The sequence below is a fragment of the Homalodisca vitripennis genome, chromosome 1 (assembly GCF_021130785.1).
Source record: "Homalodisca vitripennis isolate AUS2020 chromosome 1, UT_GWSS_2.1, whole genome shotgun sequence".
Taxonomy (NCBI): Eukaryota; Metazoa; Arthropoda; class Insecta; order Hemiptera; family Cicadellidae; genus Homalodisca; species Homalodisca vitripennis.
In genome coordinates this window covers 100789541-100804974 of record NC_060207.1, presented here as the reverse complement: position 1 = coordinate 100804974, position 15434 = coordinate 100789541, and the positions used below count along the sequence as shown (strand labels likewise).

Below are 15434 nucleotides of genomic sequence, written 5' to 3'. Positions count from 1 at the left end.
GAGACACCATTTATTAACGTGTTGTAATAAACAAATTCTGAAACAGCTGTACAATTTCATTGGTTTCCAGAACATGCAAGAAACCCCCAATCTTCCTGAAGGATATAATTTAATTTTAACTAGTTTTAATATAAACCATAGTTTTTTTTAAAGCCGTTACATGTAATATTGAAAAAATTGAGTTTCTATGTTTTTAGATAACGCACAATGTATTTTCTGTCTTGTAAATTAATCAAATGGGAAACTCCAATGATGCTTTTTAGGAAAATTCTCTGTATAAATACATAATGTTTTGAATTTCCAACTAAATGAGTTTTGATTCTTAACATTTGCATCAACACTAATGAGTGTATAATTGAAAGAATAATTAGAGCACAGCCCTGTATTTTTACCTTCATTACACACCCTAGAAATCTGCCCTTATAGGATCAACATACTCTGTACATATTTCCCAAATTTCCTTCCCCTACACCAATTTTCTGTCATATCATGTTATGTATTAGTTACCCTCATCAACTCTCAAAATAGCATTTGAGATCATTTTCTATCAAATCAAATTGGTTAGTAATGTCAATTGTAGTTTTTCGTTGATTTCGTGGTTTAATATTCTTTTTATAAAATGTTACATATTGTTACCATGAGGTACCAATACCCACTTAGCCCATGACATGATGCTGGTATCAAGTTTTGTAAGTTAGTAAAAAAAACTCAGTATTTAATGCGAAATTCTCAATTCCTTGTACCTTTCTACCTTTTCACAATAAATACTTTTGTGATGTCATGGATATTATTATTTCATCCAAGCTATTGTTTTAATTTCCATTTCTTTCCTAGACTGATCTAAAAAAATATCCCATATAATTAATTTCATTCCGTTTTGTTTGGTTTTCATGTTTTCTTAAGCCTGAAACCTTAGAAACTAAACTAAGCTTATAAAAGTTTGCGATTTTTTACAAACATTTTGACACAGCTCAGGTTAAACAAAAATACTCACATCTAGAAACCGACAATTAATGGTAATGTAAAAGAAATTAATATTGAAGGAAAAGAAACAGCCAGAGTGGAATACCTCTCTATGTAGAGATGAGAGGAGTTCCAGAGGGAATTCCACTGTGCCAGAACCTTGTCTACTTTGGCCTGCATCTGCGGTGTCTTACGGGTGACCGAGCGGAATGTGGACTGGACAGCTTCAACCTCACTGGTCAGGCTCTGTAACATCATACCATCATTATAGATACAGAATGTTATGAACCTACTGACCTTTAAAAGATGTGATCAGAAGAACTCTTCAATCTTTAGCAGGCTATGACTATTAATAGAGTTAAGTCCTCTTATGTTCGCTACCACTTTTCATCAAACTATTAAACATGTTTTATTTTATTGGGCCTGGATGGTTATTTACCAATTCTTTGTAACTTTTAGAATTTAGTGAAAATAATTTGTGAATCAGTGAATAAATTTACAGACATATTTAATTTATTTATTGTTTGTTCATTGTCAATATCAACAATAACTTGTATCTTACAGTAGGCTGTGAATGAAAATCTTCATCAAAGACAAAATTTTATCTCAAGCTGAGTTACCTTGAGGTTGGTCTCAAAATCTTTGTGTTGTATGACCAGATGCTCCAGAGAGTCAAGGTCACGTGGCACAGGTGCAGTCAGGCGCAGGTTGAGCGTGTGCTCTGCCTCATCCAGCTTCGCCTGTAGGTTTGACAGCTGCTCAGTCAACAGGCGCATGGCGTTCTTTCCCTCCTCTGTTGATGAAAAACCATGAAAATGATTTGAGATTTTATTATACTGTGGTGACCAATAGTATTAAACTTTGTAAACTTCTAAATTAAAATACAGTATAGAAATGAAAGTTAGTTGTTACCTTCAGCACGAGCCCTGCGCTCAAACTCATCAAAGAGTCGGTTGACTTCATCCATTTCGCGCTTGAGTCTACGCAGTTGTGGATCGGCTGGATCTCCTTCTGCAAGCAACTTGCCAGCGTCCTCATTGAGAGCCTTACGTATTGCATTGCGCTGGTCTGCCCCCATGGCTAGGAACTAAAGAATAACGTTTCTTATTAACTGACAAATCATTTTTCTTTATTTTGTAAACATGTTAAAATCTAAAAGAATTCACTTAAAACGTAACATGTAAAAATAAGTAAATCAAAGTAATAATGGTGGGAAAATTAGATTTTTATTTATAATTAAAAAGCATAAAAAATGCTCAAGAAAAAAAATTATACAACACAATAAATTGTAATTAAAACTTTATTTAAAACAATTTATTGAGAATTTTACTAAGAGATTATTATTTTTTTTAAGCTTAAAAATTAAGCTAAATTACCTATATTTTGTATTGAATACACCTGTGGTAAAATATATAAATATTTTGATATGTAAAAATTGGTTTTATTCTTAAATTACACCTGTGAAAGTGCAATATTGTTATTTAAGTCTGTAAATCTCTTCTTTTAGATAATTTCTATCGCTCTGTTTTACATTTTTAATTAAAATTTGACTGGTACACTGTAGAGCAAATTAAATTTTAACAATAATCTAATTCATATTACATAATTTTATATATTTTTAGAAAGATAATATTCCTACTGTAATGTGAGGAATATAGTAGTTTGCTAATCACACAATATTGAGTAATATGATAAAATAACAATTTTATAAAATAAGGACAAATATTTTTCATTAATCCTATTAAACATTTACCTGTGCGAGATCCCAGCTCTTGACAACTTTAATGGTGGCAAAAATCATGTTCTGCCGCATGCGGAGTTGCTTGCGTTGCCAGAGTGCGAGACTACGCTCAAACTGCCGCTTGAGTCGCTCTACAGCATCCAGCGCCTCCTTGTCAGGTGGAGGGATGAGGAATACAGCACCAGGGACATTGCAGTCGGAACTGTTACTGCCATTCGAGACACGCCATTTGACTCGTCCGGAGTTATCATGCAGCACCCACTGCTCTCCCTTCTCAATAACAATCTGTCCAGAGAAAATAACTGTTATCCTTCCAAGAGTTTTTACACAACACATGATTATTCCTTAACACAAATCTTATGACACATTTTCTTTCATAAACAGAGTCTGTACACATAAGAGAATAAGGAACTCGGACAAAAGAAATTTATATATATGAAATTAAAAGACGATATCTGTCTATTAAGTTAAATATCGATATGCAATATAGAGGAGCACAAAAGGAACCCATAGTTACTGAAACAATACTCAAATAACTCTGAGAAACATAATAATTGTAAGAACTGTGGACAAATAAAACTTGCAAAACTTTACTTTGATTTTTATTTATGAAATAATGCCTTCCCAAAATTGAAGAGATAAAAAATTGTGGGGGCGGAGAGGGAGGAGAATTATAACATTTATAAGAAAGTAGTGGGCGTTGCTCTAATATACTCACATTGTCTTGTTTGTATGCACAGACGGCCAGGACGGGGAGGGGCCTAGCAACTGGAGCCCTGCGCTGCTTGAGTGGTACCACATTCTGTGCACGCTCAGCTAATGTAGCTATCACCTCGCCGTATGTGTTCAGCTCCTCCCGCAGCTCTTGCATGCCTTTCAGCAGTCGCTCACCCTCATCCAACGTAAACTCTGAGTTGCTGTACACTGAGTTCAACAGCTCATCTCTCCTGCAACCACAACAGCCTTTTAGAGTATGTGGCTTAATCTACCCAGCCATCTTAATCTTTAGAATACTCACAAAGTATAACATAAAAGGATGACATTTTATATTTTGTTCAAGGATAGATGCTGTATATCTGGTATAATACTAAAATTTATTACATAGATGTCACAAAGTAACTTTATTCATTAGATTTCATATCAGTGTTTAAATAATAATATTCTACTATACGACAAAGTCACTATAAAATGATATTGGATGTGTTGGGATAGTTAGGCTACATGTATTAATATGTCAAATGTTTGAATCTCTTATGGGTGTATCAAGTTTGTTTAGATTTATTTATTCTAGTATTTTCTCATTGCTATCATGGTTACCCATAAGACCAATGTAACAATATTTATTATTTTAACAGCAAGATATAAAACTGAACATTCTGATTAAAATTAGACAATCATGTAAGCTCTAGGAATTTATTTATTAGGTGTATATATGTATGTATTATTAAAAAATGTATTGAAGAGAACATGGACATTCATGTTTTATAACACAGATCATACAACTATTAACAGATTAACAAATTAATGAAAAATGTCTATACTTAATGAACTCAGTCATTCAAAACATTTCAGCAAAATTTGTATGTGAAAGTAATTGATTAGTTATTAAAACAAACAGATAGGTCCTGGTTTCCTGTCAATAAACCTGTCTGACATTATTATGTTCTACAAATTTAAGTTTTAAGAACCCACTTTACATTTAACAAGATTAGCAGCATACTCTATACTACTGACTCACTCAGAGATACTAAATGATATCTGAGTCACTCAAGAGGTAAAAGAACATACTAGATGATACTGAGTCAATCACAGATAAATAGCACAATCGGCACCACTGAGTTACACAGATCACAGCATACTGGATGATATTGAGCCACCAAGTGATACACAGCATATTCCGTGTTACTGTGCCACTCAGAGCATGATAATGAATCACTCAGGAGGTAAAACAGCATGTTACATGATGCTGAGCATATTCCGTGTTACTGTGCCACTCAGAGCATGATGATGTATCACTCAAGAGGTAAAACAGCATGTTACATGATGCTGAGCATATTCCGTGTTACTGTGCCACTCAGAGCATGATGATGAATCACTCAAGAGGTAAAACAGCATGTTACATGATGCTGAGCATATTTCACGTTACTGAGCCACTCAGAGCATGATAATGAATCACTCAAGAGGTAAAACAGCATGTTACATGATGCTGAGCATATTTCATGTTACTGAGCCACTCAGAGCATGATAATGAATCACTCAAGAGGTAAAACAGCATGTTACATGATGCTGAGCATATTTCATGTTACTGAGCCACTCAGAGCATGATAATGAATCACTCAAGAGGTAAAACAGCATGTTACATGATGCTGAGCATATTTTACGTTACTGAGCCACTCAGAGCATGATAATGAATCACTCAAGAGGTAAAACAGCATGTTACATGATGCTGAGCATATTTCACGTTACTGAGCCACTCAGAGCATGATAATGAATCACTCGAGGTAAAAAAGCATGCTACATGATGCTGAGCATATTCCACATTGCTGAGCTACTCACTTGTTGATCCAACTCTCCGTCTCCTTGACGTCTCGGTAGAACTGCTGGTAGTATGCTGTGTGCTTCAGATGTTTCTCAAGGCACAATGTGAGCTGCAGCAGCCACGCCCACTGAGTCTGCAGTGCTGACATGTACGCCTCGATACACTTGGCCGCAGGATGGTGTTGCAGCAGCAAGGCTTCTCCACGATCCTGCACTGCACTCAGCTGGATCTCTCGCTTTTCTAGCTCACTCATTAGCGACTGTAACAAATCCCAAGTTCAACTCTGATTAAAACTATCAGAAAATAAGAAATTCACATTTTTTAATATAAAACCTTTATAACCCTTTTAGTGCCACAGGAATTTTTTTATCTGTCTTCTTCAAGTGCTAATCATTTATTACAAGTATGCACCTGCCAGTGCCAGAGGGTTTCTATTTTGCAATGTGTTGGTAAATAATTTTTATTTCTATAATTAGTTCCCAAAAATTAATGATTTTAAAAACTAATAAGATAAAAAGTCTATTTGAATGAAATACTAAAAATAGCCTTACTCCATATAACTATAATTGTTTATTACAAACATTTTACTTATATGATAAAGATGCTAGTTTTCCATTCAGACATTATGGTGATTAAAAACTATATGTGCTCTATTCATTAGCTTTACTGTAAAGACTATTAAGTTATAAATACTCTGTTGAAATTTCACAGTGAAATGTTTATAAATATTTTGTAGTGTTGAACAAAAACTTACTAACGTAAAAAAGTATTTTGTTTTTTTATCTAGACCTTCTATTATTTAAGGTGATTTAATCTTATTAAATTTAAAAACCAACATAATTGTTAAAACCTTACAATCTTCTCATGATTTTACACAAAACAAAGTTAAAGATAAAATAAAGACAACAGTACAACAAATAAAAATAAACTGTACATGATAAATTTAGTTATCAAGATTTTAAAGCAGTCCTACTTACAAAAGGTTCAAAACTTTGACCACTAACTTAGCACTGATGAAATAACAAACTTCACTACTTTCTGATTATTATAATACAATCTTATACATATTCACTGTAATGGTTTTAATGTAAAATCATTATTTACAAATTAAAAATGTTTCTTAAACTTTCTAAACTATTATTACTTTAAAATTTTTATAGACTTCTTTTGTGATGTCCAGTTAATTGGGCATTGGCATTTTAGGCATAGTTTTTAGAACATCCAGTAAACAGGACAATGGTAATAAAAGGTTTAAACTATTTGTTATTGAGAAATGCCGTTATAAATCCAAAATAGATTAATGGACACCACTTTGCTTTTGGAGAACAAAAATAAATAACTTTTTCTAGTTCATAGTAGGAGTTGGATTCCTTTTTCTACTCATGACATCTCAGTCCCAAAAAGTCCCAACATTTTTTGTCAATCATTACTTTAAATAAGTGAATCTGAAATTAGCAGTGATTTAAATTCTGCCCTAAACTCGAATCCAAGTTTGTTACAGATATATTCCAACTTAAAAAGTGTCATAAACATTAACCCATAAGCACTGAAGAAAATAAGGCCTGGTTTCAATTAACGTGCATTGGAAGATTTAAAAAAATAATTCTGTTTTTGACAACGATAAGCTTATTTTCTGTTTCTTGGAAGGAAAAATAACAAGCAGACAAACATTTTTAAAATTATTATGTATGGATATCTCACACATATACTTGCGCCACGTATTGTCAGAAGAAATATCAAAAGAATAGCACTGGCTTATTGATTTATTTTTCACACGACACGCAATCCAATTTGCTTTCCAAAAGTAATGTACACAATAAACCAAAATAAGACAATATAGATATTCCTGTATAACTCGTTTATTGCAATTTCACTGTTACGGACATAACCTAGTGCAGCTCTTTTAAGGGTTATAATCAAGGCTAAGGATGAGTATCAAAATTGAGTTTATAGATTACAAAATAAAACTACTAATTAAATTTTAATTATATTTAATTTAAAAATGCAACTGAAATAATAATAATAAATATAGTGATGAAAGAAAACCAAACCTAAAATTTTTAATGAAATTTTGTTCTTCTTTATATAATAGGGTCTGGTGTAGCTTAGACTCTCTCATAACAACCTGCTATTAAGACACCTTACACTGAAGGTTTAACAATTAACATGTAAGAAGAATGTTTCATACTATGAATGATAATCACATATCATAAAAGATTTACATGAAACTTTAGACTTGTGTAACTTTTTTCATTACCTACTACAGTAAGTTTAGAAGCTATATGTTTCTGTAATATATTTAATATATATTAGAGTTTGTTTTGGACACTTACAAATTATTACTGAAATATTAATAGGTATGTAAATTCAACAGATATAATTCAAGTACAACATTTCTGTCTTATTCCTGAGTCAAAATTGGAAACCATGATTGAGTTATATACCAGTGGGCTACTTTTACATTAGAATTTTAAAGGATTTTTAGGAGTTTTCTTTGTGGAGGAGTTAAAGTAAGTAAAGAATAATTAAACAAACTACAAGTGTATCACAACTAACCTCATATCCCGATCCAAAAGTATGCTTGGAAAACAGACAAAAATATTACAAGAACATAAAAATACATGTTTTTTTACTATACTTGGAACAAAATGGTGCCTATCAAAGTTTCATGTAAGTAAACTGTAAGAAATATACCATAAGATCATATAATATTACATTCATTACTTTAAATTTTAAGTATTTTTGTAAAATTTTATAATAATCTAAAGGTTACAAATTTTATCCATATTTAATATATACTAATTACTCTGAAAAAGATGAAGACATCAAGGTCATTCTAAAATTACTCCGCTGTCACAGAACAATAAAAAAAACAATGCTGTGTTCAGCAACTCTATACCCTTCCAATGGTATATGAATCATGTTGATACTCTATTATTTACGTACTGTGAAGAAAACATGATTTTTCCAAACAATTTCCATCGTTCAATGATACAAAAAAATCATGATACAAAATGTACAATTCTTCCATTGTCAAAAACAAACTTCAAACAAACAATTCACGTACTAAAACAAATAAGATTAAGTGGGCAGTCCAAATCAACGGATATACAGAGTTAAATAGTAGTAAATGTGTTTTTTATATATACAAAATTTTGTGTAGTAATAATTAATGGTATTTATTTTCTCTCTACATCATCAACAATGTAAAATTTTGTTTTATGAAGACATTTAGTTACTTTTGTAAATATCTTTATAAAGGATATGTTCACTTGTCAACTTGATATGATGCTGACTTATACAGTTTTGGTACACAGTTTTAGGTATAAACAGAATTTAATATTACATAGTTGTTAGCTCACCTCGTAATACTGTTCTAGTGCCGGCACATTGAGTTCCTTGTCACTCCAGTCGCGGGTGACCTCAGTCTCCTCACGCTCGTTGAGCCACACCAGCTGGTTGGTGGCAGACTGAATGAAGTCTAGCAACGTTTCCAGGTCTGATAGCCGCTTGTTGCTTGTGGTCAACAGCTCTGCGTACAGCTTCTGCAATGCGTTGAGGTGCTGCGTGTACAACGCCAGCTCGTCTCCGTGGAAGTTGTTCTGTTAGAACACCAAGTGTACAATGAGGATCTGAGAAGACATTATTCTGGAATCTTGTCTAAGTATTATTTTAAAAAACTTAAGTACATAAACTTCAACATTTACATCTATACTGAGTAAAACACCAATACATAGGCATCTACCAATATGGAGCCTTATGAATGTTTTACACCAATACATCAAGCTTCAATATTGTTTCACAACAAACTATAAATTAACACTGTCACAAATTCACTCAATAACGTGGAAAGTAACCTAACCTAAACACGTCACAGTTATAAATTGGTGTACAATGTTGGACATAACCTAATTCTACAATGTTACAATCTTAACTGTAACAATTAGCAGAACCAATACAGGGCTTCAACATCTACAACAAAACTAACTTATATTACTACACTCTACAACTGCACAATAGCAAATTGGCACATCAATGAGGGCTTGATAATTCAACAAATTACATCTTTTACTAACCTAAACACGTCACAGTTATAAATTGGTGTACAACGTTGGACATAACCTAATTCTACAATGTTACAATCTTAACTGTAACAATTAGCAGAACCAATACAGGGCTTCAACATCTACAACAAAACTAACTTATATTACTACACTCTACAACTGCACAATAGCAAATTGGCACATCAATGAGGGCTTGATAATTCAACAAATTACATCTTTTACTAACCTAAACACGTCACAGTTATAAATTGGTGTACAACGTTGGACATAACCTAATTCTACAATGTTACAATCTTAACTGTAACAATTAGCAGAACCAATACAGGGCTTCAACATCTACAACAAAACTAACTTATATTACTACACTCTACAACTGCACAATAGCAAATTGGCACATCAATGAGGGCTTGATAATTCAACAAATTACATCTTTTACTAATCTAAACCTTTACAATCACTAATATTTCTAGGTTTGTTACATGAAGTTTAAGATTCAAAAATCAAAATCTTTTATTGTTATCTGACAAAAGCATCGAGAAATTTCAAATTAATTTTATTTAATGTAATGATTCATTTGTGATTTTCATACAAAAACTTCATACAGGAATTCGTGAATTGTATGCCTCGCTCTTACAGGCTAAAAATTTGTTTGTCAAATCACTATTCATTGGAAAACACTTACTCTCTTATAAAAATTGGAAAAAACACATTGAAAAATACATACATTATAGATATCAGATCTTAGAGATTTATTTACTTAGAGTGCTAAATAGAGTTACTGTGCATCTGAAGAAGATTCCCAACTTAATAATTAATCTGCTAAAGGGGTATCAAGCGTTAAGTAACAATACTTCACTAGCTATAATACCCATTTGTACAGATTTTTTAACCCTCAACCTTTATATCTATGTATGTTTCTTTGTTAAAGTCAAATTATATCTTTAACCCTTTTAACCCCGACGTCCGTACTATACGGACGTCGTAAAAATGGCGTCAACTCCCGACGTCCGTATAGTGCGGACGTGCACTTTTTATTACTTTACTGGCCACCTATTTCACCAAATGCTTTGAAATTTTACAGACTTGTGCACAAAGATATTTTGCATCGAAATATATTAGTTTGTAATGGTTTGACTTCGTATTTTGTCAGTCTGTGACTGAGCAATTGCAGTTCGTCTCGACTGACTGCTCACGCTTGTTGCAGACAGCTGTATATCATGTGGTTGTGAATATTCCGTTTTCTTCACAGTTTTAGGTTAAAGCAGTGTAAAGTAAGGCAGTTAAAGTTTAGTTTATTATTTGTTTGATTTCAAAATGAGTAAAAGACATCGTTCAAAGTCTCCCGTAAGTGAAAATACACTAATTAGTAACCTAGTTGCAAATGGTGTGGATGTGATTAGTGACGACGATTTGAGTGATGGATATCTTGAAAACATTTCTTCTGAATCAGAAGGTGAATTAGTAGAGGAAAGTGATAGTGAATTATCTGTAACTTATTTAGATGATATAGTTGAAGACCCAACTTTTGAACCCTTTGAAAATTCATCAGATGAGGACGTTGCTCAACCAGGAACATCATCTGGTAGGCCTACTGTTGCAATGAGACCTACTCCTAGAGGAAGAATTTTGTAGTGATGTAAATATTGTTTTAAAACTTTTTTAAAATTTAGATTATGAACAGTTTTAGTTATTTTGTCAGAAATAACTTTGGTTTTATGTTTATTTTAAGTACTGTGAATTTCAAAGGTCTTGTTACATTGCCTTGCCCAGAAATGGCAAAAAGAAAAATTTACACGGCTTTACAAAAATTGATGTTACTACACTTGTATATAAGGTAGGCCTATAATTTTTGTTTCCGTATTCAGGATTAAATATATCATAAGGTAAATGGGTATTTTTGTGTCAAATATTTTTTTATCTATATGGTTTCCATGATCAAACTTGAAATGTTTTCATTTTTATTTATTTTTTATATATGTATATGTATGTAAAAGAAATTACTTTCAAAATAATAATTTTATTTGTATATTTTTGTAAGCTACATGTATAAAGAAGTAAAACAAAAAAAGAGTTACCTAAATATCTTAAAAAATAACTGAGTTATGAATTTTTTACAAAACCCTTACATTTTGTCTGAAAATGGCTTGGGATTTCTGGCACATCACTTGATTTAATGGCCGGGGTTAAAAGGGTTAAGTTTGATGAGTATTTTTTTTTTAAATTCAATTAGAATTTAGAAAATAAAAAATTTAATTTCCTTTTATAAATACACAAAATGCCATCAACAAAGTTTAATATCACCTTCATAATAATGACACCTGCCAGACTGACAGTCTCACCTTTGCACTGATGCAATGCTCCACCTTGGAGTGGAACTGTTCTATGAGCTTATGCTCGCGCTGGTGTACTTCTAGTTCTGTCTGTACAGAGTTGAGATCCGATCCATACTCTGCCTCCTGGATTTGTTTCTATTACAACAATCAACTTACAATTTTATATCAAAACATAATATACCAACTCTTTTTGTTACAAATTAAGTACAACTCTGGTAAAAGATTACACTATATTAATTTGTAAATAAAAATTATTTTGTCCATTACTATTGAAAAATTCAACGGCAAATAACATTTCCAGGAAAAAGCCGGAGTCATGAGTACTTTACATTAAAAATTGTTGAAAAGTAAAAAAACCACATACACATATATTTTTAAGAAAACCCCAATGAACACTTTCAGAAAACTAATTTTTGATTCAAAGGGGTCTTTTAAAATAGCTAATTCAACTGAAATCAAATCTTAATTGTTTTTTAACAATACTACAGTATGATGGAGAAAGTTTAATATAGAACAGTATATAAGTAACTTGTAGAAAGCTAATTATCTAAAAATAGAGTTCAGAGAGTTGAAAAAATGTAATGTACATCTGTACATTTTTCAGAATTTATTGAAGAACAAAGAAGAGAATCTTTGTAGATATTACATGGAGTGCCCCTGTTCTACATACCAGTTTTGTGCGGCACCACTCAATGGCATCCTGCAGTGCTCGGAAATGTGTGTTTGTGTCGACAAGTCGAGTCTCCATGACAGTGTGCGTCTGTCTGGTCACGGTGCGTTCCTCCACCACAGGGAAACTGAGTGTGGACAGTGGAGTGATCAGCTTCGAGTGCAGCAGTGAGCGCAATGACACCCAACGCTGATGTAACTTCTGTACCCTGTGTCAACATATCTTGTATCAATAGCAGAATCCTTCAGACTTCAGGGATCTGATAACTGCTCCAATTCCTACAAATCCCTAAAACAACAAATCCCTAAAACATTCACTCTTGTCCATGGTCAGGTGAAAGTAAAGTAAAAAGTTACTTTAATAACCTCAGGTGTATTGAGTTGGGCGTGAGTAAAAGCGTGATTAATCACAATGTCAACACAAACTAGTTTATCTACATTTCAAAGAAATAAAAGATGTTTATACACCAGCATAACATTAACATTAGAGTCTTTATTAGTTGTATTGTCATCTATTTTGTGTGGATTAATAATTCTACACCATTTGGTTTTCAAATCATTCTGTCTTCAAGACATAAAAAAAATGTAACAAAGTAACAGTTTCACATTAAAAAAATAATCATTGTCTGAAATAGACAGAATATAGAAATAGAACTATATAACAAAAGTTTAAATTGCTATATTAAAATAATTCTCATTAACAACTTGTTAATAAATTACCTTCTTCTTAATATAATAATCAAATAACTCTTTTTGAGATTTATTGGGAGATTCTATGCTGGCTGCAATGATTTTTAGTCAATAATTTTGGGTTCTATCAATATAAACAATCCAAATCACGATATAGCAAGAGCCCATTAAAAGAATAGGCTTGAATGTTGTCTTGTTGTTAGTCATTTTGTAATCATCTTGTTCACTGACCTCTTGTGCAGGTCGGAGGCCTGGGGATAGCGGCCTTCCCGCAGTGTTGTCACATCAGTAAACATGCTCTGGATGCTCTCCTCAACAGCCCTCAGCTCTTGCTCCAGTACATCAACGTTGTGCTTGGCGTCCAGTGGATGTAACCTATCCAGTCGCCTCGCCTCCTCTAGTATCCTCCCTTCCAGGTCTTCAAGTCTGGAGTCACATCGCTTCATCTCCCGATGCACCTTCTCTGCCAACCTTTGCAATCTCTCTAGCCTGTCATATCACACCCAGTCAGTGAAAGACTCTATTAGGTTTATAAAGTATCTGACCCTATAGCTTTATCCAGTATCCCATTCAAAATCTATAAATTAAATAACCATGTTGATATACTGCTAAAAAAACAGTTAGAATTATTGTTGCAGTGATTTGTGTCATGTTTATATAGATTTAATCTTGTTGTTAGGTCAAACCACGTGATATTGAGTTCATTGCTAATTCTACCAGACCTTTTAGAGTTAAACGTATATGATGTGATAAATGTATATGTATATGATGTGTATATTTGATTTACTTTTAATTTCAATTCAAATGAAAATGTGTTTCATTATATCATCAGAGAATCTAAAGTGACAGACAACTGAGCCAATTCTAGAATTACCTTTTGATTTCGTCTTGTATGGCCTGATCTCGCTCCTGGTGCGCCAACATAAGTCGGTTCCAGTTGCGGTCAATTACATCCACATGGAGTTCCGGGTCCAGATCAACCTCTCCTACCGCTTCAAAGTATTTCTGTAATCACAAATAAGATTTATATAGAATTTCCAACATTTTTATCAAGGTTATTAAAACTATTCCTAAATGAACATCAAAAGAGCAATAAACTGGTAGACTCATTAATTATTTATAATTTTATTAGTTGACCATTTACTTTTTAAATTCTGCTTCCTTGAAAAAATAATATTCATTTCATTTTTACATTTGCCTGTTCAGTTTTTTGTTACATATTAATTTGTAAACTGAACAACTATTGAGTTCTATTATTTAAAGTAATTCACAATATGTTTATTAAATTTTTAATAAAACACAAAAGCTATAGATGGAATGAAATACATAAAACTGTTTATTAAAACACATTAACTATATGGTAAAAACTTAAATTGAATCTAATTTTTTTTTTGAGAATCTTTCATTTTACAGTCCCAAGAATCATATCATGCCTGGTATTTAAAATCACGTTGAGAATAACTAAGGATCGGCATCCCATAACATATTTGTACATAAACCCTTAGTACACTAAATACAATGACAAACAACATGCATGATATTGGAAAGATTTAAACACATCAGTAGACAGATATTTATTAATTATTAATTAGGATATAATCAGACGATTCAAACTTAAGTCTGTTGAGAACAGTTGGCTGCTCATTATTGTCTTGCCTGAACAAGATTAGTCCTGTTATTTCCATGGTTGACTGTCATGTTTACTTTATGTAATTAATAAATTCCATTTGTGTAACTGTTGTACTTCCACTCATACTTGTGTAGTTGGTACATTAACGTACATCTTACCCCATAACTCTTGTATTTGTATAGTTTTATTTTAAAATTTGACATATTACTTCTAATTTTACTGTAATAACCAAAATGTTTCAAACTATTTGTAAATGATAACTATCTGTAAACATACTTTTACTGTTCAGGTATTTTACTAAACTTTGTTCAGATCTTACAGGTATCTTACTTTTTACTGTAAAATCCCTTATAAGATTAAAACTTGAAATAAAATTGACTTTGAGTATCTGGAGTGTTACCACAAAATGTAGCTGTGTGAAGTCATTCCAGTTCTAATGTTGCCCACTAAGGGTTGCAATTGTGGTTATTTAACCTTTAACAATAAATGCTTTGAATGTAGATAGACAACCATTCTCCTAGACAAATTGTATCATTGTGGAATACTGTTGTGTATACTGTGAATGAGTTTCTAAATAAATTGATTGTTCTCATGATTATGATTTCAGAATTTAGTTGTAAAATCGTTGCAATTAATTCCTGTAATATATACTACATTAGAAACATAAATCAGAAGGTATTAAAGGGTAGACAATGAAAGGCTTCATAATATAAGGAAGACTGACCTCATACAAACTTGTTTTAGGCAACAAATGTGATGTATTAATCTTGTGAATATAGTGTTTAACAAAATTGTTGCTTTATTC

At 32.3% G+C, this 15434-nt stretch overlaps 1 protein-coding gene across 35 annotated transcripts in view; it reads right to left on the bottom strand.

Moving 5' to 3' along the window:
- LOC124367590 (dystonin) overlaps nucleotides 1-15434 on the bottom strand; it is a 389529-nt gene that overhangs the window by 137272 nt on the left and 236823 nt on the right. For all 35 annotated transcript variants that reach the window (XM_046824584.1, XM_046824679.1, XM_046824768.1 and 32 more), the window contains 11 exons: nucleotides 13874-14004; nucleotides 13231-13488; nucleotides 12311-12518; nucleotides 11647-11775; nucleotides 8606-8845; nucleotides 5261-5502; nucleotides 3423-3651; nucleotides 2717-2989; nucleotides 1876-2050; nucleotides 1584-1756; nucleotides 1070-1209 (listed from right to left, as the gene is read on the bottom strand). In XM_046824584.1, coding sequence (XP_046680540.1) covers nucleotides 1070-1209; nucleotides 1584-1756; nucleotides 1876-2050; nucleotides 2717-2989; nucleotides 3423-3651; nucleotides 5261-5502; nucleotides 8606-8845; nucleotides 11647-11775; nucleotides 12311-12518; nucleotides 13231-13488; nucleotides 13874-14004 — 2198 coding nt within the window. The remainder of the gene's footprint in view (nucleotides 1-1069; nucleotides 1210-1583; nucleotides 1757-1875; nucleotides 2051-2716; nucleotides 2990-3422; nucleotides 3652-5260; nucleotides 5503-8605; nucleotides 8846-11646; nucleotides 11776-12310; nucleotides 12519-13230; nucleotides 13489-13873; nucleotides 14005-15434) is intronic.